Source organism: Fusarium oxysporum, chromosome IV (assembly GCF_013085055.1).
Source record: "Fusarium oxysporum Fo47 chromosome IV, complete sequence".
NCBI lineage: Eukaryota > Fungi > Ascomycota > Sordariomycetes > Hypocreales > Nectriaceae > Fusarium > Fusarium oxysporum.
The window spans coordinates 2,338,452-2,365,281 of NC_072843.1; the positions used below are offsets into that span (position 1 = coordinate 2,338,452).

The 26,830-nt window shown below is 49.0% G+C and overlaps 12 protein-coding genes across 12 annotated transcripts; 7 read left to right on the top strand and 5 right to left on the bottom strand.

Annotated features, from left to right (window-relative positions):
• The first annotated feature begins 1,754 nt into the window (after positions 1 to 1,754).
• Positions 1,755 to 6,816, top strand: FOBCDRAFT_220955 (uncharacterized protein). The gene is made up of 2 exons (XM_031179064.3): positions 1,755 to 2,165; positions 2,217 to 6,816. Exons 1-2 carry the CDS (start codon positions 1,952 to 1,954, stop codon positions 6,578 to 6,580), a joined length of 4,578 nt encoding a protein of 1,525 aa, XP_031044951.2. The 5' UTR covers positions 1,755 to 1,951; the 3' UTR covers positions 6,581 to 6,816.
• Positions 6,817 to 6,917: 101 nt separating this feature from the next.
• On the top strand, positions 6,918 to 8,172 carry FOBCDRAFT_220958 (leucine-rich repeat-domain-containing protein). The gene is made up of 5 exons (XM_031179063.3): positions 6,918 to 7,183; positions 7,267 to 7,307; positions 7,355 to 7,615; positions 7,667 to 7,801; positions 7,854 to 8,172. The coding sequence occupies exons 1-5, from the start codon at positions 7,105 to 7,107 to the stop codon at positions 8,067 to 8,069; spliced, it is 732 nt and encodes a 243-aa protein (XP_031044950.1). The 5' UTR covers positions 6,918 to 7,104; the 3' UTR covers positions 8,070 to 8,172.
• Positions 8,173 to 8,331: 159 nt separating this feature from the next.
• On the bottom strand, positions 8,332 to 9,012 carry FOBCDRAFT_272653 (histone-fold-containing protein; the record flags this gene model as incomplete). Its single annotated transcript, XM_031179061.2, has 4 exons — positions 8,332 to 8,624; positions 8,676 to 8,766; positions 8,816 to 8,901; positions 8,949 to 9,012. 4 exons carry the CDS (start codon positions 9,010 to 9,012, stop codon positions 8,332 to 8,334), a joined length of 534 nt encoding a protein of 177 aa, XP_031044948.2.
• A 755-nt stretch (positions 9,013 to 9,767) lies between these two features.
• FOBCDRAFT_291877 (chloride channel) lies at positions 9,768 to 12,471 on the top strand (the record flags this gene model as incomplete). The annotated part of the gene is made up of 5 exons (XM_059611788.1): positions 9,768 to 9,947; positions 9,990 to 10,014; positions 10,066 to 10,347; positions 10,398 to 10,465; positions 10,512 to 12,471. The coding sequence occupies 5 exons, from the start codon at positions 9,768 to 9,770 to the stop codon at positions 12,462 to 12,464; spliced, it is 2,508 nt and encodes an 835-aa protein (XP_059464678.1). The 3' UTR covers positions 12,465 to 12,471.
• Positions 12,472 to 12,543: 72 nt separating this feature from the next.
• Positions 12,544 to 13,568, bottom strand: FOBCDRAFT_29858 (uncharacterized protein). The gene is made up of 4 exons (XM_031179058.3): positions 13,348 to 13,568; positions 13,114 to 13,210; positions 13,029 to 13,064; positions 12,544 to 12,980 (listed from the first exon to the last, which is right to left on the bottom strand). The coding sequence occupies exons 1-4, from the start codon at positions 13,515 to 13,517 to the stop codon at positions 12,648 to 12,650; spliced, it is 636 nt and encodes a 211-aa protein (XP_031044945.2). The 5' UTR covers positions 13,518 to 13,568; the 3' UTR covers positions 12,544 to 12,647.
• A 197-nt stretch (positions 13,569 to 13,765) lies between these two features.
• Positions 13,766 to 14,594, bottom strand: FOBCDRAFT_220969 (transcription initiation factor IIA, gamma subunit-domain-containing protein). Its single transcript, XM_031179057.3, has 3 exons — positions 14,438 to 14,594; positions 14,229 to 14,376; positions 13,766 to 14,165 (listed from the first exon to the last, which is right to left on the bottom strand). Exons 1-3 carry the CDS (start codon positions 14,482 to 14,484, stop codon positions 14,013 to 14,015), a joined length of 348 nt encoding a protein of 115 aa, XP_031044944.1. The 5' UTR covers positions 14,485 to 14,594; the 3' UTR covers positions 13,766 to 14,012.
• Positions 14,595 to 14,722: 128 nt separating this feature from the next.
• Positions 14,723 to 15,795, top strand: FOBCDRAFT_29870 (uncharacterized protein). Its single transcript, XM_031179055.3, has 4 exons — positions 14,723 to 14,898; positions 14,980 to 15,106; positions 15,164 to 15,472; positions 15,529 to 15,795. Exons 1-4 carry the CDS (start codon positions 14,841 to 14,843, stop codon positions 15,638 to 15,640), a joined length of 606 nt encoding a protein of 201 aa, XP_031044942.1. The 5' UTR covers positions 14,723 to 14,840; the 3' UTR covers positions 15,641 to 15,795.
• On the bottom strand, positions 15,769 to 18,185 carry FOBCDRAFT_29874 (uncharacterized protein). Its single transcript, XM_031179054.3, has 3 exons — positions 17,803 to 18,185; positions 17,671 to 17,749; positions 15,769 to 17,617 (listed from the first exon to the last, which is right to left on the bottom strand). Exons 1-3 carry the CDS (start codon positions 18,070 to 18,072, stop codon positions 15,951 to 15,953), a joined length of 2,016 nt encoding a protein of 671 aa, XP_031044941.2. The 5' UTR covers positions 18,073 to 18,185; the 3' UTR covers positions 15,769 to 15,950.
• Positions 18,186 to 18,346: 161 nt separating this feature from the next.
• On the top strand, positions 18,347 to 18,995 carry FOBCDRAFT_29880 (Rpp14/Pop5 family-domain-containing protein). Its single transcript, XM_031179053.3, has 2 exons — positions 18,347 to 18,616; positions 18,668 to 18,995. Exons 1-2 carry the CDS (start codon positions 18,406 to 18,408, stop codon positions 18,988 to 18,990), a joined length of 534 nt encoding a protein of 177 aa, XP_031044940.2. The 5' UTR covers positions 18,347 to 18,405; the 3' UTR covers positions 18,991 to 18,995.
• Positions 18,996 to 19,000: 5 nt separating this feature from the next.
• On the bottom strand, positions 19,001 to 20,158 carry FOBCDRAFT_131608 (uncharacterized protein; the record flags this gene model as incomplete). The annotated part of the gene is made up of 3 exons (XM_031179052.2): positions 19,001 to 19,669; positions 19,716 to 20,041; positions 20,095 to 20,158. The coding sequence occupies 3 exons, from the start codon at positions 20,156 to 20,158 to the stop codon at positions 19,001 to 19,003; spliced, it is 1,059 nt and encodes a 352-aa protein (XP_031044939.2).
• Positions 20,159 to 20,577: 419 nt separating this feature from the next.
• On the top strand, positions 20,578 to 25,605 carry FOBCDRAFT_220975 (uncharacterized protein). Its single transcript, XM_031179050.3, has 3 exons — positions 20,578 to 20,964; positions 21,015 to 23,932; positions 24,114 to 25,605. The coding sequence occupies exons 1-3, from the start codon at positions 20,678 to 20,680 to the stop codon at positions 25,472 to 25,474; spliced, it is 4,566 nt and encodes a 1,521-aa protein (XP_031044937.2). The 5' UTR covers positions 20,578 to 20,677; the 3' UTR covers positions 25,475 to 25,605.
• Positions 25,606 to 25,907: 302 nt separating this feature from the next.
• FOBCDRAFT_259712 (uncharacterized protein) lies at positions 25,908 to 26,792 on the top strand. Its single transcript, XM_054704219.2, has one exon. The coding sequence runs from the start codon at positions 26,210 to 26,212 to the stop codon at positions 26,537 to 26,539; it is 330 nt and encodes a 109-aa protein (XP_054560194.1). The 5' UTR covers positions 25,908 to 26,209; the 3' UTR covers positions 26,540 to 26,792.
• Positions 26,793 to 26,830: the final 38 nt, after the last annotated feature.

The following is a 26,830-nucleotide window of genomic DNA, read 5'->3' on the forward strand; positions in this document are numbered from 1 at the left end:
AGAACGAACTCGTGAAGGTCCCTGCTGCGGATTGGCGAAACATATTCTCAAAGGGCCCAACCTGATTTGGTGAACGGGTGAGAATATACTATCGAGTTGCAGGCTGATATGCCTGGTGAGGGTTCCTTAGCATCATCAGCAAGCTCATGGGTTAGCCACTGCGGCCACAGCACTCCCATAAACGAACCTTCAACTCTACTGCGCTGTGCGGTTTACCCCGAAAGACCTCACTGTGATATGACAAGGGGGCTGATTTCTGGGGGTTTGTTGTCTACTTAGCAATATTGGTGCTCATGAACTCTGCCTGTGGTAGCAAGCGATCCAAGTGATGTGCAAACTCCATGCTCGCTTTTGAAGACTTGGTAATTTACTTTTAGATTTCTGCTGACTGCTACAATTGATGTTGATGGAGGCGAGCATCAATCGAGGAAAAAGAGCCAAGAAGACTAGTTGTTGTCAGAGAGATTCAAGACTGGGCCAACCAGCACGTTTACCTTTACTGAACTGATAAAGAGAAAGAGAGAGAAATAAATGATGCGTATAATTCGGAGTTCTTCGCTCAACTATGGGAGAGACCACACACAGTCTTAGGGTTTAACGTCAGATGAGAAGCGTCCTAGCAAAAGAGATCAACAAACATTTCGTCAGGACACATCGTCAGCCTGGTGAAAGATGAAAAGCTCCCAATCCATATACATAATGAGTGAGAGCCGTCATTTTATCTCTTTCGTACCAGTCCAGTCGCGAAGTGCCAGGGCTAGAAGCCCGTTTCCTCTGCGTAAGTCAACAGGCACGATGGCCAATATCGGGTTGTGACATTGCTATCACCTGGAACTTGAGTACCGTTACTGTTGAAGAGAGCTGATTCACAAATAGAAGCTCCATTATTTGTAGATGTCTCTACGCGAGAACGAGGATCAAAGTGACAAAAACCTTGGCGAGTTGTGGGTTATAGCATCATTCAACAGTTTGTGGAACGTTCATCGGGCAAATAAGAGCTCGAGGGCCTCTGTAAGCCTCATAGTTGTAATACGCTACTAAATTCGGCTTTTAATGGAGAGATTGAGTAATCGATGATGTTTATGGAGTCCGAATGCCGTTTGAACATTGCATGAATGGTGGGAAGATCATGTTACTCACAGCCAGCGCTGAAAACAAACTGCAAAACACCCTGAAAATAAGGAACATCAAAGCCTGATGTCCTGTAGTGAGAGTTATGGGATTATTTGACCTTGAGGTTCACAGTGACTCGGGTCGATCAGCATTGATTCATGTTGTTTGGGTAGATGGCTGTTTACTTGTTAGAAACATCCAATGGAGTTCATTGCGGTCCTGCTATTCTGACATGACATCCCAATCATATTTCCAGCACTTAATAGCTTCATCTGTGAGTCGCAATTCGGTTGATTTATTTTTCCATGAATTGTGAAATCTGGTTTATGGATCGTGAATTATGTTTAGGCATGCTTGGAGCATGATAAGCTGCTAAAGAACCGACCTACGACATGGAAATGACTGCCTTTTTACCTACCTTGGGTGGTAAGTGTGATACCAAAGAAATCCAACTGACTGATATATTACTGTGATCTAAATTCTTCATATTTTGTTTTGCCTTAAAAGGCCTTCCATGTGGTTGTGTTGGGTAGAGCCCCAGCTGCATTCACTTAGACGTGGTTTAGTGGGGCATGCTCTTCCGCGTGCACCTGCCTCCGTATGACGTCCCTCGTAGTGACAAGCTTCACTCCTGCATCAACCACGGCTTGTTACTTCCTCGTACCTAGACACCTACGTTAGGTAACCTCAACATTGAATCAACATATCGCGGCTTACGCGCTACCTACCTTATATTCCAGACGACGTACACCTGCCATTTCAATCTTCCAAAATGACGATAGCTTCGTGCGTGGCCGATCGATAGCTTTCACGATTCCCCTAGGCCCCCCACCAAATCATGGGTCAAGGGTTCTCCCTCGCGACGCCGTCTGTCGGCTCCGCAGGCATCGATATTTCGGAGCTTAGTGATGTTCACTTTGAGAAAAGTATAGGAAATGCGAGGTTCATGAAGTCTATTCGTGGGCGTCACGAGAATGGTCTAGTGCTCGTCAAGGTCCTGGTTAAGCCTTACGCCGACGTCAAGCTACAGCAATACAAGAAACAGATAATAGGTAACCTTCGGGCGTTTTGAACACCCCCAGAGATCTTCTAACCAAAATCAGAGCAGAGTAACGCGATAGACAAAATCCCCAACACCCTCGGATTCCAGCGCATTATCGAGACCGAGACCAATGGCTACCTGGTCCGCCAGTTCCTTTACAGCTCACTATACGACCGAGTCAGCACTCGACCGTTCCTCGAGGACATCGAGAAGAAATGGTTGGCCTTCCAGCTGCTTTGCGCTCTTCGCGATTGTCATGCACGCGATGTCTACCACGGCGACATCAAGGCGCAGAATGTCCTTGTGACCTCGTGGAATTGGCTATATCTCTCCGATTTCTCCTCCGCCTATAAGCCTGTGATGCTCCCCGACGACAACCCGGCCGATTTCTCTTACTTCTTTGATACGTCAGGCCTCCGAACCTGTTATGTCGCCCCCGAGCGCTTCTATGCTTCTGGAGAGGCGCCACCGAAGAAGGCGAAGATGACATGGGCAATGGACATCTTCAGTGCTGGTTGCGTTATTGCGCAATTGTTTCTTGAGTCGGATATCTTCAGCCTCGCACAGCTGTACAAGTATCGGCGTGGCGAGTACGACCCTGTGATTACACATCTGAGCACCATCGCAAACAAGGATCTCGCCGATATGATAGCCCACATGATTCAGCTTGACCCCGAGAAACGATACTCGGCAGACCAGTACCTGGAGTTCTGGAAAGGCAAAGTATTTCCACATTACTTCTACAATTTCCTGCACCAGTATATGGAGCTTATAACAGACCCTTCATCTGGCAACAGTCCCATGTCAGGCACTTCGAAAAATCTCGGAGAAGCTGATGATCGAATCGATCGTGTATTTTACGACTTTGATAAGATTTCATACTTCCTTGGTTATCAGCTTGAGAAACGTACCTCAGACGAACTTCAACCGCCTCCCAGACTGAGCCTATCGCATTTCCCAGTAAGACTCAACATACCGAATCACAACCATACCGTATCTTCCGAATTAGAGCCACCAGAAGATGATGGCACGTTGATATTCCTGACGCTGATCGTGTCTCAACTAAGAAACACTGCGCGAGCATCTTCACGAATCCGCGCATGTGACGTACTCCTTGCCTTTTCTGAGAGACTGACTGATGAAGCCAAGTTGGACAGAGTTTTGCCATATCTAATGACACTTCTTGTCCCAGATGAGACAGATCTAGTGTTGATTGCTGCCATTCGAACCATTACCCAGCTTTTGCAGCTGGTGCAGACAGTCAATGCGTTCAACTCTCATGTCCTGGTAGAGTATGTATTACCTCGCATGGAAATCGCGTTGGGGTCTAGATCAAGGGTACCCAGTCCTTTGGTCAGAGCAGCTTATGCTTCTTGTCTCGGCAGTCTTGCGACTACTGCACAGAGATTCCTCAATATGGCCTCAAGCCTTCGAGCTGATGGCTCGATGCCTATTACTGATCCTGAAGTCGAACCTGGAGCGGATGCCAAAGCAAACTTCGAGAGCGTCTTTGACAACGCTGGGCGACAGCTTTTTGAGGCTCTTGAGAGCCATTCAAAACAATTGGTAGAAGACCCGGACATTTCGGTTCGTAGAGCATTTTTGGCCTCCGTACCTGAGCTATGCCTCTTCTTTGACCATCATTCAAACGATGTCCTCCTTACTCATCTTAACACATATCTGAACGATCGAGACTGGACGTTGAAATGCGCATTTTTTGATACGATCGTCGGCATCGCAGCCTTCATCGGAAGCACGAGCTTGGAGGAGTTCATGCTCCCCTTGATGATGCAAGCCTTGACTGACCCAGAGGAGTACGTGGTACAGGCGGCTCTCCATTCGCTTGCTCAGCTCGCTGGGCTTGGTTTGTTATCGAGGCCCAAGGTTTGGGAGCTAGTTGACCTCATCAGCCGATTCACGATGCACCCAAACATCTGGATCCGCGAATCAGCGGCAGAATTCCTGTCAATGTCGGCACGGTACTTGCCACCTGCTGATATCAGATGTAACCTGATGCCTCTTGTAAAACCGTTCCTGAAAGTGGAGGTTCTCTCAGACTTTTCCGAGCTCAACATACTTGATGCTCTCAAGAGGCCATTGGCTCGAAATGTCTTTGACCAGGCTATAACCTGGGCCTCGAAGACAGAACGCGGTATCTACTGGAAGCCCCTGCAACAGCTCAAACCGTTGTTGTTCGGCTCCAAAGGGTCAACATCAAGCCGTACCTCTCGGGATTTAATGCAAAGCTCCATGGGGCGAGTGGCTCGAAATGACGAAGACGAGCAATGGTTGACAAAACTCAGAAACCTGGGACTCAAGCATGAGGATGAGTTGAAGCTCGATGCCTTACGTGAGTTCATTTGGCGTCTTAGTAAAATAAAGGCGCGTGATACTTCTACATCAGATGGTACCACATCCAACGGTGTAGTATCTCTCAAATCATTGGGAGTCACTCCTCAGACGGTGTTCTTCAATGACGCGCCACTTCGAGACCCCAATGCAGTCGTGGATCTTGAACCACCAGCGGAGCCTTACACAATTGCAGATGCCCTCTTGGATGCCTCCATGACTATTGACGACTCGACTGGCGGAAAAAAGAGAGCCAACACTAACCGCCGAGTGCAAAGTGTTGGACCTCGTTCATCACGCCGTCTCCTTTCACCAACTAGCGCTGGTCGAACGCATACTAGAGCACCCTCAGCAGGGCAGGTAATGCAGACAACCGACAATGGACCCTCTCAAGGAGAGCCACCTTCTAGAAATGCAGTGCGCCATCAGGCTAGTGCCCTGAGTCTCCTTGACCGCAAGGACAAGAACAAATCGATCGCACAAACTGGCACCACCGACGCGAATGCATTTGGTGAGGTTGAAGGGCCTTTTGCTCAGACTTCAACAGACCAGCAAGCTACCTCTGAAGGGAATGAAGGGGACACTACCGGCTCCCGGGTGTCGAAACATAGTTACGCAGGCAACGATCCAAGCATACAAAGAATGTTGGATAACATGTATGTTGATAACTTCCCTCGTGATGTTATCGAGTTTGGGCCTATGGTCACACCGATCAAGAGGAGCAAAGCAAGTCGCGCCAGTGTTCAACCTGGCGAGGAACCTTGGAAGCCGGTCGGACAACTTGTTGCAACGTTTTCCGAACATAAAAGCCCCATCAATAGGGTTTTACCATCCCCTGATCATGTTTTCTTCATCACCGGCGGCGACGATGGTACTGTGAGGGTTTGGGATACGGCTAGGCTCGAGCGAAACATTACACACCGTTCTCGTCAACTCCACAAACACGGAGATAACACACGAGTTGTCGCCCTCTGTTTCGTGGAGAACTCGCATTGTTTTGTGAGCTGTGCATCTGATGGTACCGTTCACGTGGTGAAGGTCGACACCGTATCTGTTAGTGGAGTCGTTAGGTACGGCAAATTGCGTGTTCTGCGAGAGTATCAACTACCAGATGGCGAGTTCGCGGTGTGGTGTGAACATTTCAGACAAGAATCGAACTCGATTCTTGTCATCGCTACGAATCGCTCAAGGATTCTCGGTATCGACTTGAGGACCATGAGTCTCCTATACACTCTCGAAAATCCAGTGCACCATGGAACGCCAACTTGCTTTTGCGTGGATAGGAAGCGCAACTGGCTTTGCGTTGGTACTTCTCATGGAGTTGTTGATCTCTGGGATCTGCGTTTCAAGATGAGGCTCAAGGGCTGGGGCCTACCAGGCAAAGGGTCAATCTACCGAATTTGCATCCACCCTACCAAAGGCCGTGGCAAATGGGTATGCATTTCTGGCGGTACTGGACAAGGCGAGGTGACGGTTTGGGACCTAGAGAAAACCGTCTGCCGAGAAATTTATAGAGCGGGAGGCAGCAAGGATGGACTCAAAGGGTATGAGCCATGGGACGTGGACGAAGACAAGCGAGAAGGCATGCTTGGACGATATGCTACTAACATCGAACCCAACGAAATCGCCAACGCCGATCGTGGAGTTCGTGCCATGGTCGTCGGAACAGCAACTGCAGAAGACTCGAGAGACGTGAGACACGCCTTTATCGTCACTGGCGGATCAGATAAGAGACTTCGCTTCTGGGATCTGTCCCGGATGGAGAGCTCGTTCATCTACAGTGGACTGTCCCCAGATCTACCCAAACCGACTTACACGACCTCGCACCCAACAACGGCGCTGACGTTGAACACGGAGCGTTTTCCCAGACAGGCTCCAACGGCCCCAAATGCTGGTTCTGGATCAAGAGGCAAGTCATCGACTGCCCGACCACCTCGGTCGACAGTTATATCCCTTCAACAACAACAGTTGCTGCAGTCTCACGTGGATTCTATTTTAGATGTGGCGTTGTTGGAGTTCCCATATATTATGAGCGTTTCAGTGGATAGGATGGGCGTTGTCTTTGTGTTTCAGTAGAGCCGGGATACAGCTGGTGACGCGATGCAGTTTATAAAGACATCAAGAGCAATCACCTTTTAGTTTGCTGGCAGCTTGTTTCTGGATAGAACAACTAAGCAGGAATTACATTATCATCAACTGCTAAGCTTACGGACATTGGAGTTTGTCCTATCAATTGCAGTGTGCGGAATAGTAAGAACTTCTGAAAAGGTACTTAATATACGTGAACTCTTTCGAATATCCCGAACCGCTCCCTATTCTCTGATTGACTGGTATATGTTGTAAAACTTACCTACAGTACTGAGTTGCTGGTCCCTGAATCTGAGTCTATGGTGGCTGGGGCATGCGTGCCACTCTAAGCTCAAGCCACACGCGACACCAAAATTTCCCCCACGCCTCGTCAAGTCGCAGCCTTGCCTTGCCATAAGTCAACACTACCGACATTCGCACGCCCTTCCAAACAGTCTCCAAACTCGATCACACAGTGAACCAAATCCAAGCAACTTCATTTCTGAACCCGAGGTAACGGCCCCAAATCCAAGATGCGGCTCACCGCCGACCTCATCCGGGATTCCCTATCCTACCTCAACCCGCTCAAGGAGCGAGAGCTTGATCTTCGAGGTGCGTTTTGAAAAGAGCAGATGCTACATTTTTGATCTCTAGAGAGCGCAGAGTTGATACAATCGTCTTTGCGGCGTGAACAGGCCACCGAATTCCCGCGATTGAGAACTTGGGTGTCGCTGGCGTAAGTTCCAAATTCTCTGCCTTGTTGCTCTGTTGCTAACAGCTTAGCCTCACGATGCCATCGACTTCACAGATAATGACATTCAAGTACTGGGAAACTTTCCCTTGTCGCCTCGCATAACGACCCTTCTCCTCGCACGAAACCGCGTCTCAAGCATTCAGCCCTCTCTGGCTAAGGCCATTCCAAACCTTGCCAACCTGGTGTTATCGTCGAACAACCTGACAGAGCTTGCGGATTTGGATGCGCTGGCGTCATTTCCCCGCTTGACGCACTTGGTACTGTCGGATAACCCCGTTTCCAAGAAGGAGGTCAGTTTGAGACGTGTCGACTGGTGCAGCAATTACTGATGCAAGATGCAGAACTACCGATACTGGGTGCTATGGAAGTGTCCTTCCGTGCGGTTTCTTGACTTCGAAAAGGTCAAGGAATCCGAGCGGGAGAAGGCTCGCGAGCTCTTCGGAACTGAAGAAGAGCCAACTGCTCTGGCTTCAAAGGTACGAACAGCGCCAATAATAAAACAGTTGCACGACGCTAACAACGACACAGATCCAGGGTATCAAGACCACAACCTTCAACACCTCGACTGACGGCTCGGACGCGCCCTCCAAGCTTTCCCGAATAAAGCTGACGGACGCCGAGAAGAAGCGACTACAGGAGCGTATCAAGAAGGCTACCAGCCTACAGGAGATTATCGCGCTGGAGAAGGAGCTGAACGAGGGACGTCTGCCTTCTGGTATTCACGGAGATGCCATGGAGGAATAAATCTTTACATCTATGATGGCTATGTACCACTTGTTTTGGGGGTTGCAGAAAAAATATTATGATTATTTCGCTCTCGCATTATGGCTATCACCCCATACTAAGAAATGGAAGTTGATGCTAAATATCAAGATTGTAATTTGTTTTGTGATGTACATGATGATAGACCACTTTTGCCCTTGTTTCCTAATTCAGCGGACTAACGGTCAACCCTGAAAACGCCTCTTTTTACCATGAGCCACCTAGCAAGTGAGCAATACTACAACTAGCCAGTCATTGCTACATCTCCATCTCGATTCGCACCAGAAGCCTGTCTGAACTCCAACTCCAGCTGCGAGTTCGGGTCATCCTGTCTATCATGATGAGCCACGGAGTTGCCGTTCACAAGAGGCTTGCCAGCGCCGTTTGCCAGAGGAAATTCAAGCTTCTGATTGGTATTGTCACCTTGGAGACGTGCCTGCGTGGCCTTGGCCTTGGCCTTGATGTTCTTGTAGGGAACAGTCTTTGGTACCACGTCTTCAAGAAACTCGAGGTTGTCATGGTGTGCAACAGCGCTTGCTATTGAAGTTAGAAAGGGCTGTTGAGTCAAGGATGAGGGAGCTAACTTACCGACATCCTTGTATTGGATGTTTCGACGAGGTTTGCGGTCTAGCTTGGCTTGGGTATGTGACTCTTCTGCAAGATACTGAACAAACATTTCCTGTGTCGCATGAGTATGACGATGGTGAGAATGGATAGCGAAGACATACGGCAGCGAGAGTTATCACGAAAGCTGCATTGTTAGAGCACAGACCGATATCTGGGTCTTGTGCGATGATCTTTTTAACTCTAGAGACTATCACCATGTTAAATTGGGACTGAAGAGCATGGTTAATAGCTTACGAGGGAGCTGATTCTGGCCTGTAGGCTCCTTTCGAGGAGGAATAGCAGTGGTGTTATAAGGCATGGCGATAGTAGAGACGAAGTCGCTGGAAAACGTGAAAGGATTGAGTGAGTCTGAGTGAGTTAGAAAGAGCTAAACGGATATATCAATGCGTGAGGCGGATGGCTTTGTATCCGCAAGGGATGAAGGTCAAAGTTGAGTACAAGGGTAAGAATGTCGTAGGAGTAGCCAGAAAATACGAGGCAGAATACATGGGAGAAAACGAAAGTAAATAAACACCAAAATGTAGTACGCAGTGAATCCAAAGTTGAAAATGACACTTGAATTGCACGACCATCTTGAACAGGAAATGTGAGCCGTACCTTGACTACAAGCGAATTCTCCAAGAATTGTATCAGGGGCTGCGATACGTTTGAGAGTTGGGAGTCGAGAATGAAGGGAATATGAGGGATATGCTTATCTAAGAGAATACTAAAGGTTTTATATCGCTATCAATGGCTGATAAGTCGGGTTGGATGTGAATTACTGTTCTTGTGAAGTCAAGATACACGAAGAATGGTATTAACTGAAGTCTGAGACGCGAAGCTGCAACCACTAAACGCGATACTGTGGCTGAACCCAAAGCCACATATCAGCTGTCAGCATCCCTGTTGGTCATCACGACACTCACCATATAACAACGTTTACGAAATAGCCTTTACCAAAGAAACAGCTCTCATTTTCGCCTCGTTGGCATTTTTAATCAGTCAATCCAATCATCCCGACTTGCGCGACTTCAAAGATAGCGGTTGAGCGACAATGGTCGCCTTGCCTGAACCATGAACGTGCGACAATCATCCTTCAGCTTGGCACCTCCTGGACCTGGACTTGAAAGACGTCCTTCGGTGGTATCGCGTTTATCCTCCGTCTTTTCGAATGCAGATCAAGAAGCAGGGAGTGTAGCACGGACAGGGGCTGGACTTATCGAGGAGGAGATTGCCGAGATTAAGAGATATGAAGTATGTTGTGGGACACTGGATATGCGGCTCTATGCTAACTAGCTGGACCAGGACTTTACAACAATAGGTATGCGACTCGATCGACTACAATACGGACTTCGACACTGATATACGGTAGACTGGGTGCAAGATGCGGCGCGAGAACAAGCTAAGCGTAAGGCGCGAAGAAAGCAAGCGGCCGGCCTCTACGATAAAGGACAACCTGGCTGGCGATATCAGCTGTGGAGGAGTTATGATGCAGCGCAAGCCTGGATCGTGGTAACAATCATTGGTATTGCTATTGGCTTGAATGCAGCGCTACTCAATATCATTACAGAATGGCTCTCCGACGTCAAGATGGGCTACTGCGAGACAGGCTTCTATTTGAATGAGAACTTTTGCTGCTGGGGAGAAGAGAATGGTATGTGGAGTCCAGGGTTTGGTGACATGAATGATGCTGAAATCAGACAGGCTGCGATCAGTGGCACAGATGGACTGGCTTCGAACCCTTGAACTATTTTATCTATTTTGTCTTTGCAGTAAGTGCCAAGTCTTCCTTCGCACTTGTGCATCCTAACGACATAGACTCTATTTGCTTGCGTTGCGGGCACCTTGGTCAAGTCTTTTGCACCATATGCTGCCGGTTCAGGTATTTCTGAGATCAAGTGCATCATTGCCGGGTTCGTTATGAAAGGCTTTCTTGGATGGTGGACTTTGATCATTAAATCAGTATGTCTCCCTCTGGCTATCGCCTCTGGCTTGTCGGTTGGAAAGGAAGGCCCAAGTGTACACTACGCCGTGTGTACGGGAAATGTGATCTCTCGGCTCTTCGACAAATACAAACGCAACGCTTCTAAGACTAGGGAGTTCCTGAGCGCCTCGGCAGCTGCCGGTGTCGCTGTCGCCTTTGGCAGTCCTATCGGCGGTGTGCTTTTCTCTCTTGAGGAAATGTCGAACCAGTTTCCTCTCAAGACATTGTGGCGAAGCTATTTCTGTGCCCTTGTCGCGACAGCTGTTCTCGCCGCTATGAATCCTTTTCGAACGGGCCAACTGGTCATGTTCCAGGTTGAGTATAAGAATGACTGGCACTTTTTCGAGCTGCTGTTCTACGTCTTGATTGGTATTTTCGGAGGTCTCTACGGAGCCTTTGTGATTAAGTGGAATCTGCGGGTTCAGTCATTCAGAAAGAAGTACTTGAAAGAGTATGCAGTTCTCGAAGCGACTTTACTGGCAGCGGGAACTGCTATTATTGCCTACCCCAACGCCTTCTTGAGGATTGACATGACAGAGAGTATGGAGATTCTCTTCTCGGAGTGCGGACGTGGAGAATCGTACCACGGTCTCTGCGAGCCTGACAAGAGATGGTGGAACATAATTTCACTGTTCCTGGCGACCTTCCTAAGGCTTTTCCTCGTTATACTATCCTATGGATGCAAGGTTCCCGCTGGTATCTTCGTTCCTTCAATGGCGATTGGAGCATCGTTCGGAAGAACAATTGGAATTCTTGTCCAAGCTATTCACGAAGCCAATCCCACCAGCGTCTTCTTTTCCGCATGCAAGCCTGACGAGCCTTGCATCACACCAGGGACATATGCCCTGCTAGGAGCCGCTGCGGCACTCAGTGGCATCATGCACATCACCATATCCGTGGTGGTCATCATGTTTGAGCTCACAGGTGCTCTGAACTACATTCTGCCCACCATGATCGTCGTTGGAGTCACCAAAGCTATCAGCGAATTATTTGGCAAGGGAGGCATCGCAGATAGAATGATATGGTTTAGCGGAATGCCGTTCCTTGACAGTAAAGAGGATCACAACTTCGGGGTTCCTGTGTCAGCTGTCATGAGAACTTCCGTTGTCTCGATGCCCGCTCATGGACTTACCTTGGGCGAAGTCCAGAGCCTCCTTGCTGATGATCGGTATCAAGGCTTCCCTGTGGTGGAAGACAAACACACCAAGGTGCTTGTTGGTTATATTGGCAGTACGGAGTTGCGATATGCCATTGATAAGATGAGTCGAACCTCACCGTTATCAGAGACTGCAAAATGCACATTTGCACCGTCGTCGGCGAATCTGTCAAGTACATCGCTTAACAACATCCATGGCGACTCATCACACTCTTCAACTCTCGACTTTAGCCGATATGTTGATGCAACACCCGTCACAGCTCACCCGAGACTGCCCCTCGAGACTGTCATGGAGTTGTTTCAAAAGATCGGACCTCGAGTTATATTGATTGAATATCATGGCAAGCTCACTGGTCTCGTAACCGTCAAAGACTGCCTGAAATACCAATTCAAGGTCGAAGCCGCCGAGAACCCCAAGGATGATCATCGTATTGAAGAGGGGCAAGAGCAACTTTGGGCCCTTTTCCAAAGAGCCGGTAACTGGTTTTCTGGCCGAGTCTCAAGATACTCAGGAGGCCGGATTCGCCTGACAAGCACTTCTGGTGGTGAGCGGCCACTGGGGAGAGGGCAAATATTGGACGGCGACGAGGAGGTGCTCGATGAAGGTGTTGAGCTGGAGAGTCGGCGGTAATTGTATGAACATGTTGATTGTTACCTTTTATTATCTGTTACTATAGAAACGTGCATGATACGCTGGTGTTCGGGATTGGATCTATTTTTTTTAACTTATGCTAAATGTCTCAATTCTATCAAAGATCCAACAGCAGGTCTCTCGTGGCATTCTGCACCACGACTGTGTGACTAGCCAGCCTGTCTATCGTGTTCTCTCATCCGACTCTCTGCCCAAATCAATAACATCCTCGTCGTCATCCCGCTGTGCTCCATCATCTTCAGTCGGCAAAGGAACATAACTCGGCCCTTCAGCAGCGGCCGCGGCACCAGCATCTTTAGTCTCATCCTTCCGTCCCACGATGACATTGCCTGCGACAAGAAGCGCAGCACCAGCCCACCACAGAGGAGGAAGAACTTCTGAGAAGATCAAGGCGCCTAGGACAGCGGTAACCATGAAGTTCGTGGATGTATTCATGATGGAGACTTGAGTTGTGGATGTACCACGGGCAAGAGCCTGAGTAAACAGCGTCCACATCTGAAGCATATAAGTGAGTGATCAGAGGTTCGACTGCAAGTCACTTACAACGCCATTGAATGTTAAATTAAGGACAAAGAATATCTAGAAGATTTAGTTGCGAGTCAAGTAAGAACAGAAGAGATCAACTTACGCCGCGAACGAGATATTCGACTATATGCTCATGAGCGGACAAGCCGATCAGTTTCGCAATGCTGTCGGATAGGTTGGTGGTGAGTTGTGTAGTTGTCCTGAGTAAATTAGTATACCTTTTATCTTTCAAGCTACCTCTTGCCAACCCGAAGCCTCCGTAGCGCAATTTGTATCATATACTTGGAATAGACTCTGCATAATCGTCACTGTAAGAGAAAAATGTCCTTGCACTTACAACTTTGCAAAAACTCCATTGAAAGCAGCGCAAGCACCACTGGCAACCGCAAAGAACATCCATTGCGACCGCAGGCTCCAATTACTCGGTGACGGCATCTCGGAGGATGGTTGTTTCTTTAAAGGTGAAGAAGAAAATCCAGCTTCTGGCTTCTGACGTTTACGGAGCATGGTCGTCGGAGTCTTCGGAGTTCTTAGGTTGGTGAGAATGGAGGGCCCCTGATGATGATGATGGATTGACTTGGCGCCCTTGTTAGAGGCTGAGAAGTGGTCCTTTAGTGGGGGACCGCCTGTCTTAGGCAGAGTCGCCCCTGGTTAGAGACGTTTTAAGAAACCAGCCTCACCACCAGAATCCGGGGAAGTGAATTCATATGCGTCATGTTACTGTTGTTTCGCTTTTCAATAACGTAGAGTCCAAATAAAGCAATGTAATATCATTCTTGACTAAACTTCTGTTGATTGTGCATAAAATCAAGTCTAGCTCCCTAGCACTGAATCTAGTGCTTAATTTCTTGCCCACGATAAATCAATGTCCTGTAACTGTAAAGAGCCAGGTTCCAAACGCCGCCCAATGCTGGAAAAGCAGAATTTCGGTAGTTTCCCAATTTATGAAAGTTGCAGATACCTTTCTTCGTATTCGATCGTGCGCATTCGTGAGTCGTTGACTTATTGTCCTTCGCCAGGCTTCTTGGCGTTGCAGCTGACAATCTTGACCTTGTTCGCCGTGACGGATTGACTCCCATTGTCCATTTTAAAGGTTACGTTCTTGATCAAAAAGGTCCAGACTTCGTCGCAGAATCGGTAGGTGTCAAGGCTTCCCTGTAGGAGAGGTGGTTAGTTGTGGTCGAAATACGTGCGCCGAGCTCGGAGGTATTCGCCCACCTTAAATTGAAGTCTAGCTTTAACGTTCTTCTGAAGAGCCTCAGTGATGGCCTGATCGAAATTGCTCAGGATCTTCATGGCAAGCTGAGGGTTGATGCGCTCGTCGCTGATGAGATCATCGAGGGTATCTGTCAAAGCGAGACCAATGCTGCAGTGAACCATGTTAGTCAGGCTGTCGCATAGCAGCGCATAGCAATATGGCGCAGTACCTGCTTCGACGGTACAGCTCATAGAAAGATTGCGCTCCGGTAGCCATAATTTCGGTTTTGAAGTTCGGGCGCGAGAAGAGTCGCTCGTTAAATTCCTATTTTCGGGTTTGGGTGGTTGATAGTTTGTCAAGGGCAAGGTTGATGAGATGCATCTGCCTTGAGGGATGTACAGAGCGGGAATGACTAAGCGCGCCACAAGCCACCAGTCAGCCTCGCATCATGTGACGTCGGTCCCAGTTATTCCAGTTGCCTGCGTGCTGGACACGCATCGCAGCTTCAAGGTACCTTGAAACAGGAGCTCTCCTTCAAGCTCAGAATAAGCCACCTTCATCCGACCCGACGCTCACCATCGCCAACACATCAACCCCTGGATCGCCGAGATAACAATTCGAATACCGTCGCAATGAGTCTATACTATGGAGTGGGCGGCATTGGGTCGTTCTTGACCATCGTTGGAGCTTGTACGCGAAACCCGTTCCCTATAGGCGTTGATACTTGGAGGCTCCATTGTGATTTTTACTGACTATGATGCTGTCGTATAGACATGCTCTTCACCGGAAGTGGCGAGTCCTTCGATATCGGCGGTTTTCTCGAATCAGTTTCGCCTTATACATGGGCGACGCTAGGAATCGCGCTTTGTATCGGTCTCTCTGTTGTCGGCGCTGCATGGTGCGTATACCCTCAGCCAACAATCTTTATATCACAGCTCTGACGCATTGTTTCCAGGGGCATCTTCATTACCGGCTCGTCGATTCTCGGAGGTGGTGTTAAGGCCCCTCGCATCCGAACCAAGAACTTGATTTCCATTATCTTCTGTGAAGTTGTCGCCATTTACGGCGTCATCATGGCTATCGTCTTCTCGCAAAAAGTCGAGAACGTCTCTGGAGCCGAGCTCTACTCCGCCAACTCCTACTACACTGGATATGCCCTCTTCTGGTCTGGTATTACCGTCGGCATGTGCAACCTTGTCTGCGGTGTTGCCGTTGGAATCAACGGTAGCGGTGCTGCTCTGGCCGATGCTGCCGATCCTTCACTGTACGTCATATATCTAAAATCATCATAACTTAGACCAACTACTTACACGTCTCTAGCTTTGTCAAGATTCTTGTCATCGAGATTTTCAGCTCAGTACTTGGCTTGTTCGGTCTGATCATTGGTCTTCTAGTCTCTAGCAAGGCCCCTGCCTTCGGCGAGAAGAAATAAGTCCGTCCCCTATCCATTACCTTAGACATCATGAAGTCCAACGGGTTTACCGGCGACATCACCTTGTGTGTTCAAAAGAGACGGAGCGCGTGCATGCATTGCGCCAATAATATTTGGTCAGGCGTTTGGAAGGTTGGCTTGGGAGGACGTATTTTGGCTGTACCTGTACCAGTACCAGTATTATATGGAGGTGGAAGTGTACATCACGATGAGATTTGAATTATATGTTACTCAAGATTAGTTTTTTTTTTATGCAGGGGTGTGCATTGTATATTTGGCTGCAGCTCATTACTGGGACTTGGACCGACTTCTAAGCAGCTTGCACAGCGCTCAATAGCAAAACCTCAACCTTTGACCCCTTCTCCAGTTTTCCTTTTCCACTAGGCAAAATGACCAAAGCGTTGGCTGACCTCAAGCTTCCAACCTTGGAGCTGCGTTGTCCTCCAGTACTTGTAGCTGAGAGAAGCCCATCCTTTCCAACCGTGACCACAGCTCGATGATACTCGGGTCTAGGGTCTAAGGGGAAATCGTGCGAGATGACAGCAGGTACCCTTGGGAGGCCCTTAGTCGAGGCGCCAGACAGCTTGTGCAGCGAAGGGAGCACAAACAAATGGAAAGTAACCAGAGCCGACGCTGGGTTGCCAGGAAGTGAGAAGATGGTCTTGGTAACACGTTGGCCCGAATTATCCTTGACAGGAACTGTGGCAAAGGTGGTTGGTTTTCCAGGCTTCATAGCAACACGCCCGAAATGAATAGTGCCGCCAAGAGAACGCTCAATCGTTGGCTTAAGAAGATCGAGCTCGCCCATAGAGACACCACCAGTGGTGATGAGGAGATCTGCATGTCTGAATCCGTCACGGAGCGTCTCCTCCAAAGTGCCTGGCTTGTCACTGGCAATACCGAGATCGACAACTTCATAGCCCCATTCTCTCGCTGCGGACATGAGAGTAATTCGGTTGGTGTCGCGGACTTCGCCAAGTTTCAGATCACCCGGCCGGTTGTACTCGACGATCTCATCGCCAGTGGATAGCACGGCTACCACAGGGCGACGGTAAACCTTTGCCTCTGACACTCCTACAGAAGCGAGAAGACCAATCTCACCGCCCACTCCGCTGATAGTCTCTCCTTTGTTGAGAATGACAGTGCCTTGTTGGACATCACTGCCAACTTCGCGGATGTTCTCGCCCTCCTTCACCCCATCGACCTGAATTTCAACTTCCTTCTCCTCTTTACCATCCTCTGACATTGTTTTGAGGATAGTGTCCTCGACCATAACAACAGTCGTGGCACCAGGAGGCAGAGGGGCTCCTGTGGTGATTCTAGCCAGCTCGCCCTCGTTCAGAGCCCCGATCTCACCAGGTGAAGCATGAGAGATGGCTGTTACCGGGAAGACGCCCTTCAGCTGGCCATCCTTAGGGGCCACAACTGCGTAGCCATCCACGATACTGGCGCGGAAGGCCGGAACATTCTCCCTGGCCTTGACGTCCTCGGCCAAAACTGAGTTGATAATGGACTGATCAACTGGTGCTGAGATAACCTTCGGTTCAGGGGTATGCTCTTCGATCAATGACAGGGCTTCTTCGACTGGCAGCATGGGGTAGGGCGATTCTCGGTATCTACGAGAAGGGCCAAGCGCAGGATCATTTGAGAGAGTAGTGCCGGGCTTTGTATGTCTCACGAGATTTCCATGCCCGTGACCGTGACCATGACCATGACCATGGCCGTGGTGATGATGACCGCATCCACCGGCAGCTGTAGAATGAGTATCTCCACCTGTGAGGCCTGCTTCAGCTTCCAGTATTTTTATTCCACCAGAGTGAATAGCTCTGGAATTGCCACCTGCAGCCTGGATACAGGCATGGGGTAATGTCTTAACGATGGCTTGGAGGTTCTCCTTTGCGCCTTTAGGTGAGCCAGGTAAGGTCACAATGATGGTCGAGTTGCGGACTCCTGCTGCTGGACGTGACATCATTGCAACTATCGATCATGTTAGGATTATCTGATACGATATTGGAAGCGATATCGCTTACAGGGCGTGACTGTGAGAGACGCTGCTAACATGCCATGAACGAGGCCTGGGGCTTGCTTATGAAGTAAGGGAGTCACTGCCTAGATGCTATTAGCCCTCAATGTTTCATAAAAGGCCTCTATAGAATGCTTACTTCTGGGGTAGAGTCTCCAGTAGCAAAACCAGTTCCGCCAGTAGTCACAACGAGGTTGACACTATCAGGACTGTCGGTCCAGATAGTTATCTGTCGTTGGATAGCGAGCACATCATCCGAGACAATCTTTGTATCGTGAATTTCCCACTTCCCATCACCTTCATCTTTCAGTACTTGGGTGAGTATAGGCCCTGAAGCATCAGCAGAAGCGTCTTTGGCTGCTGTCGTCGAGACGATAAGAAGTGCCGCCTTCAAGGGACCGGAAGCCATGGTTTTTACGCGAAATGAGTAACAATTTCTGAAGAACTCCGTCTCATAGAATAACAATATCAGTACCGGTGTATAGTTATCAAAAGATACAGCTTCCTGCAGGGAGAAATGAGCATATATAATAATTTGAGTTCATCAACTGATGACGGCGGGGAAGCTCCCTCGTCTACGGCCCCACTGGACCGCCCCGGTCTTGGTGGGGCAGACCCCGAAGCCGCTAAACTTCCACGGAGATGCAAGTCGACTTCTTCAGTCACAAGCCTTTGTTCAACTTCTTTTATTCGCCAACATCTACAACATCATCACTCGATCTTTCACCGCCGCTTCCTCAAAATGGTGCGCATAAAGGAAAGGTATCTCCTTGTCAACATTGTTTACCTGCCAGACCCTGCAAAGGCTGCAAAATCAGATTTGCCAGACTTTGTTCTTAATCACCAACCAACCATCGAAAAGCTCACTCCTGGTGCACTTATCAGGGGTATCAGAGCTGAAGTCGCGTCACTTTATGGCGATTGTGGATCTGGAGCTTTAATGAGCTGCTCAGGTGAGTATTGGATGGTAAACTTGAACCGCTTCGCATTCCTGACATGTCTAGTAAAATATTTGTCCCTAGCAACCTCAACTTTCATCCTACGATGTTCAAGGGCTCACTATCAAATGCTCTGGTCAACATTGACCTTTATGGATCACGTTCCCGTCAAAGACGGAAGGCCGTGTATCTTTCGCGTCGTACGCGTCAGTGGGACAATTCGCAAAGCTGAGGAAGAAGCTATTCGTCAGGCCAAGAGACTCATCCTTGCTGCAAAGGAAGATACGGACTCCCAGTCTTCTCTCGCCATTTCACTGCGTCATCAGGACGAAATGGTTCTGGACGTCAACGACGCGTCGAGTGATGAAGAAATGGATGATGCGGATTGATGAACGGGTATCATTTCTTTCTAACTACCTTGATCCCACTGTCCTTTGGAACTGTCATATCTCCAAAGTCGGGGTCCATTCCGCCTGCTGGAGCAAATGGTTCACTTTGATCCAACTCCATGGCTTGTTCTTCTTGGATGCGAGCCTGCTCCTCCTCCGCCTCACGCTCCATTTGGTCATATTCAACCTTTTGATCAATCCAGCGCTCCTGGATATCCTGCACCTCTAGCATAGACGACTCACTCCTCATGGCGACCGCCCACACCGTGTCATTGGCACCTTCAGCACCGCCAAAGACGTATCCACCGGCACGATCAATGACACGAAGAATGTGCATCATGCTTTTCTTATTTTCGACGGCCAGAACCTCGTAACGCACCAGGCCGTAGCTCTCGATCAGATTTGCGATAGCCTCGTTGAGCTTGCCAAACTTTTCGCTCCTCAAAGCGGGCGATTCTGATTCGAGATGGGGCGTTAAATATGTCAAGTCGTCTACGTCTGTGTAATAGTCGAGGTTGAACGGGAGCTCGTCATACTCGGAGACTTTGTCGATCTTTGAGAGGATGTTTATATGCGGCATGTCCATCTGGATCATGGCTCGGAGGGAAAGGAGGACGTTCGATACGTATAGCGAGGGTTGCGTTAGGCAGAAAGAATCCGAGAGGTGGACGCAGACGAGCTATGAACGGTCAGTCACTACGTTTCCATAGAGGGAAGTTACCAACCCTATATCCAATCTTCTGGAGTTTGTAGAAGATATTCCGTAGGGAGTTGTGGTGTGTGTATAGTTCCACCTGTCCCGGGCAGTCGAACAGAACGTAGTCTTCACTGAATTCTTTCAGTCCCTCTTCCAACCACTCAAAGTTATGTTCCAATTCTTCAAGGGCATATAAAATGCCGCCATTAGGTCCCAGCTTGTCATCTTTCATAATTTCTTCGAGTTTAACTAGGTTGCGAATATCGAGTGCCGCAGGGTAGTTTGTATGGTCATTGGCAGGATCGAGATTTACGACTGAACAGGCTCGCCCGATGGCGCCCAGGAACTGGTGCACTATATCGGTCAGTATACAGATACAGGGAGATTCAGTATTTTGCGAAACTTACTGCCATCGCAGTAGGTACTCTTTCCAGAGCCTGGGCTGCCGACGACGAGTTGCGCAAAGGGCATCTGAGAGGCTATCGTAGGGTGCCGAGCTCAAGAGTGCATGATCATGTGAGATGTAGCTGTGGGATGTGGCAGCTTGGCACGAGACAAAACAGGCTTTTACCGTCTGTTTCCTGCACCAAATAAATCGATCTGGGGATCGCGATCGCTATATCGAGAAGAAGAATAAATAACTTAGTGATGGCTTATCCAAGCAGATGCACAAGGTGATGGCACCAACGGGTAGCCCCTCCACTACCTGCCCACGCGGAACAAATTCAGCGGCTCACCCACCGTCTCTCAGTGGGGTGGATCCTTAATCGGCCAATCCTCGGCACCTGAGCTCCCCTGTAGCTCCGCACCCGATCACAAGCTAAAAGCTTGCACGCGCAGAAGCAGCCACGCTCTTTTTTCCTTTCCCATGTTCATAAAACCTCTACCTCCAATTTTCTTCCTTGCTCCAAAACTCTCCCTCCGCTTCCACGCGGCTCTTTTTTTCTACAGGATGCTACGGTATGATGCGCAGCAGCCTCATAACCAGCCATGGCATCTGATCCATCAAATGCCGCCCAAATGGCCGGCGACGTCGCTGAGACTGTCGCCTATGCCCTCAGCAGCTCCTCTCCCTCTATCGTGAGCACCATGCCTGCTGTCACCGCCCATGAGCCTTACACATGGTTTGGCCTCTTTGGGTGGCTGATATGGTTTCTTCTTCACATCACTTCCACAATTCTATATTGGGTCATTCGAATTGCGACTATCAATGTCCCTTCCTTTCTATTCCACTTGTTCTCTACAAGCTGGACTGTCACCATGAACGCTACTACACTGTATGTTGGCCAATAATCTCTTTCGCTTCGTAACGCTAACATTCCTATAGGATGTTTATCATGGCAGCGGTCGTGTCGGCCGTCAGTTGGGTTGTCAGGTATCGCATCCTGAACATGTACTCCCGTCTGCCTCCAGAGCCACAGCGCAAAGAGCCGGACATCGATCTCTTTCCAGACACTCACGAAGGTGGTACTAAGTCTGGGTTGGCAAACTACCTAGATGAGTTCTTGAGTGCTATCAAGATCTTCGGTTACCTGGAACGGCCCGTCTTCCATGAGTTGACTCGAAGCATGCAAACGAGGAAGCTCATTGCTGGCGAGACCATCAACCTCGAAGAAGAAAAAGGCTTCTGTATCGTCGTCGATGGTTTGGTAGAGATCTTTGTTAAATCAAACCGGAGCCCGCGCGCAGCAGCAGCCTCTCGGGGACGTCTTGACCTGGACTCGTCAGATGAGGACGATATCGCTCCTGGTCAACAGACATACCAGCTTCTGACAGAAGTTCGGAATGGTGCACCTATGTCATCCTTGTTCTCCATCATGTCTTTGTTCACAGAGGATGTTAGGCTACGGCCTAACGATGATCAGGAGGACTCTTCTTTGCATCCTGCCAAAAGCAGCGGCCTTAGACACCCGACCTTCGAGAAGCCTCATCTTCGACGTGTTCCTTCGGATGTCAACATGTCCATGCCGGGCACACCTCAGTCCCGGAATGATATGGAGGCGGATGAGAAGAAACCCGAAGGTCTTGGTGTTTCTGGCTTGGAAACTGATCAGGCTGCGATTCCTGCCATGTCACTGGATGGCGATACACCTCCACCTACTAGGCCGCCCTTGCCAACAAGGGCAACATCTGGCTCGGCTCACCCAGACATCATCGCTCGTGCTACGGTTGATACAACAATTGCCATTATCCCAGCAAGTGCATTTAGAAGGCTCATCAAGATCTACCCAAAGGCAACCGCACACATTGTCCATGTTATTCTCTCAAGATTCCAAAGAGTCACGCTTGCGCAAGCATTCAACTATCTCGGCTTGACTAGCGAAGTACTGCAGACAGAGAAAAGTATGATCAAGTATACGGTTTGCCAGCTCCCCAATATTCTGCGGGGTGATGCTCTAGAACGCCTCAAGGAGAAGTTCAAGCGTGAGAGGGAACGTACAGACGAAGATGATGACACGAAGGGTATTGCACTGCACAACTCGGCCTCAACTCATCGGCGAAGGTCAAGTACAACTCTTCGGAAAGAGGCTATGCTGCAATCAATGACCAAACTGCGGACGACTTCGGTTGTCACAAGCACCATTGCACCACCTCGCGAAAGAACTTCTCCCCATACTCCGAGCCCTGGAGATCTGCTGTCTAATATTCAGTTAGCTCGAGGGACTTCGCGTATCTCACCGGCGGATCAACGATCCGTGTCCGGGGCCTCGATGAGACACCAGGGCGCGAATCCAAAGGATGATAGATTTTTCAATGATCCCTTTGATTCAAGGAGGCTTGGTCGCATGACGATGGATCCACGAGAAACTGTGGATGAAGACAATCTCTTCCGTGCTTCTATTTTGGAGTGCATGTTTAAGTCACTTGGGCTTGATGCCAATGGGAGTGCGTCCCGCGAGCCCGAGTCCATGGAAGGCTCTCCCAGATTGGTGTCGTTCGACCATCGACGATCAAAGTTTTACAGCCAAAACAACGCATTCGGTTTCATGCCTCCTTACGATGGCTCTGTTGACGGCGAGACTGAGTCGGTGACTTCTGGAGGAACCGCTTTGCATGCTTCTGTGAGCGCTCAGGGCCTTGCGAGCGACATGAAGGATGAGGTTGAGATCGTCTTCTTCCCCAAAGGCTCTGTTCTTGTAGAGCAAGGAGAACGAAACCCTGGTTTGTACTATGTCGTCGATGGATTCTTGGACATTGGTACGACTGGTGAGGCAGATGCTCACAACATCTTACAATCTAATGGATTTGGTTCATCTCAGCCAGCTCCTCCATCCCCAGATCCTTCTGAAATGGGTTCTTTTCCCAATCTGGCTCGCACCGAAGCTGCAAGAGATCAGGATGAGACGCAGCAATCAACATCGAAGAAGCCTCGTCGCAGCATTGCCTTGGTCAAACCTGGTGGACTTGCTGGTTACATCGGAAGTGTGTCTTCATACCGGTCTTTCATCGATGTTGTTGCAAAGACGGATGTCTATGTAGGCTTCTTGCCTCGCGCTTCGCTGGAGCGGATCGTTGACCGCTATCCGATTGTTCTTCTCACTATGGCCAAGAGGCTGACCAACATCTTGCCCCGCCTGATTTTACATATTGACTTTGCTCTGGAATGGGTTCAAGTCAACGCAGGGCAGGTGCTATTTCACGAAGGTGATGAAAGTGAGGCGATTTATATCGTCCTCAACGGTCGCCTTCGTTTGGTTCAGGAGCGAAAGGGCGGCAGTGGCGGCGTAACGGCTCTGGCCGAATTCGGACAAGGTGACAGTGTCGGTGAGCTGGAGGTGCTTACAGAAACTGCCCGTCCAGGGACTCTGCACGCTATTCGAGATACGGAGTTGGTGAAATTCCCCCGAACACTCTTCAACAGCTTGGCACAGGAGCACCCGAATATCACCATCAAGATTTCAAAGATCATTGCATCACGGATGAGGGCAATCGTTGATGAGACCTCCAAGTTCTCGTACAAGGATGCCAGCACCAACCCAAAAACTTTGATGCGCAAGTCCAATATGAATCTACGAACTGTAGCGATTTTGCCTGTTACCGCAGGTGTACCTGTTGTCGAGTTTGGAAACCGCCTCATGAATGCCCTGGCGCAAGTCGGCCCAGCTAATGGGGCCACATCCCTCAACCAGGCTGCCATTCTTAACCATCTTGGCAAGCATGCTTTCAACAAGATGGGAAAGCTCAGGCTTTCTCAATATCTTGCCGATCTGGAAGAGAAGTACGGCCTGGTTGTCTATGTTGCAGGTAAGCAATAACTTGCGTTCTTTCTTTAGCCATTCCTTTTATGATGATAATATCACACATAGACTCCAGAGGCAAAGCCGATGTTGGTTCTATTAACTCTAATTTTTTCCTGACTTATTCCCGTTACAACATACTTTCTGGACTTTCAGACGGGAGCCTCGAGCTAACATATTGGCTCTAGATACGAACGTCAACTCGCCATGGACACAGACTTGTATCACGCAAGCTGACAGCATCCTTTTGGTTGGTCTTGCCGAAGGATCACCAGCTATTGGCGAATACGAACGCTTTATGCTTGGCATGAAATCTACCGCCAGAAAAGTTTTGGTTTTACTTCATGCTGAGCGTTATTCACGACCTGGGCTGACTCGAGCTTGGTTGCAAAACCGTATGTGGATCAATGGTGGCCACTGCCATATTCAAATGGCTTTCAGAACAAACGAGATGCCAGTCCATGCCCCCAAGAAACTTGGTCAAGCACTCAAAGAACGTGTTCAGGTCTTACAGGCCGAAATTCAAAAATACACGTCTCGCAAGGTGCACCACACGCCATACTACTCACCTGATTCTCCTTATAAGGGCGATTTTCATCGCCTGGCACGACGACTATGTGGCAAATCCATTGGACTTGTTCTTGGCGGAGGCGGTGCTCGAGGCATCACTCAAATTGGTATCATCCGAGCCATGGAAGAAGCCGGAATTCCTATTGATCTCGTTGGAGGAACTTCGATCGGTGCTTTTGTTGGCGCTCTGTACGCCAGGCATGCTGATGTTGTGCCTATGTTTGGGTTTGCCAAGAAATTTGCTGGGCGAATGGCCAGTCTATGGCGGTTTGCTCTTGATCTGACGTATCCCTCTGCATCTTACACCACAGGACACGAGTTCAACCGTGGTATCTTCAAGGCTTTAGGCGATACGCAGATGGAAGATTTCTGGCTCGAATATTACTGCAACACAACCAATATCAGTAAGAGTCGAGCGGAATTCCACACCAGTGGGTACGCGTGGAGATACATCAGAGCGTCCATGTCCCTTGCGGGGTTACTCCCACCTCTGTGCGATGAGGGCAGTATGCTACTGGATGGCGGCTACATTGACAATTTGACCGTGTCGCACATGAAAGGTCTCGGAGTGGACATAATTTTTGCCATTGATGTAGGTGCTTTGGACGATGACACGCCGCAAACGTATGGTGATTCACTTTCTGGTGCATGGGCTTTTGTGAACCGATGGAATCCATTTTCGTCACACCCGAACCCGCCAACTCTTGCGGAGATTCAAGGACGACTGGCATATGTGTCGAGTGTTGATGCTTTGGAACGTGCAAAAACGATGGCTGGATGCATTTACATGCGTCCACCAATCGATGACTATGGAACTCTTGACTTCCACAAATTCGATGAATTGTACCAACTGGGTTACAAGTATGGGCAGGAGTTTTTTAACAAGATGAAAGAGCAAGGAGTCTTGCCTTTAGTAGAAGAGACGGAGGCCAAGAAGGCGTTGAGACGTACAATGGCACCAAGACGAGCGAGCATCTAACGTATCATGTTCACTTGGACTTGATGAGCGTTTACAATACTTAGCATTCTGTTAGAGTAGAGGCGTCTATCCCTAGACTACGGAGCTCGATCTAGACAATTATTAATGCTAAAATAGAATCATCTGATGAGGCCTTGGCACTGCAATATTACGTGAAGATGCATTCTCCCGATGAAAAATTGCTTTGTGAGCGTTGAAAGTGAGGAGAAATGACGATATTAGTGACATCATTTCGGGCCAGGTCCTTCAATTGGGCCCTGGCACGTCAAGATGCCAACCCAAAGGCACGTCACCCGCAACTATGATCCTTGTCCAAGTTAATAAGCTTGACTTGAGAATTAAGCAATGACATTCGATCCTTAATGCTTAAGTGGCCCCGGAGATGCAAGCCGGCAGTAGTGGCGGAGGAGGTCTCTAACGGTTGGGTAAGGGTCTTTAATTCCATAGAGGCTTGAACTTTATAACCGTGCAATCTGTGCTTTTTCGTATATCTGAAGTTTACGTGGATAGCATACTGATATTATACAAACGCAATACGGCACACCACAGCAACTCCCTTGATAGGCACTCGGGAGAGACACATACGACATATGTCTGGAACTTACTCCTGGAGCATCTTACGTCCACCATTTGAATAGGGCTCAAGTTCTACCTCATCCTTGATTTTATCATCAAGCAAACCACCACAGTACCATAGAACACTCAAGTACCACACCGCATTTAATTAACACAACCATGGGAAGAAGAGACACATACTCAGAGCCTCCCCGGAGCCATCGCCAATCCCGTCGTCAACCTCCACCCCGCCGCGGCCCTCCTGTTAAACAGAGCGAATCCGGCTTCGATTGGACACCGGGTATTGTTCTCGCCCTCCTTGGCGCCTTTACATGGCTCAGCCACGACTTTGATAACTACAAGAAGAAACACGAGCACTGCGATGATCGAAGAGGAAGTCGAAGTCGCGATAGTGAGAGGGGAAGGCGGAGGTATCGATCGAGTAGTCGCTATCCAGACGACGACTATGATGACTATGATTATCGAGGTGAACGGGGCTATAGTCGGTGAAGGAAGGCGAATGGTTATGATAATGAGTACACGATTATGAATTGGGGGATCCGAGGAGATGAGCATGGGAGGCATAAAGGTTGCATTTAGATGTCATTGTAACATTCTTAGAACGGTTACCTCAAGCTCAAGAGTCATAACAAAAGTCGTTTCTCTTTCCTGGGGTGTCGCTCTGGTGTTATGGCTGAATTATGATATGAACCACTAGGGGTCTAGTTCTGTAGGTCTTTGGTCTAGTATCGAGGACTTCAACAAACTTATCTTGATTATTATCAGAATATTCTTAAATTT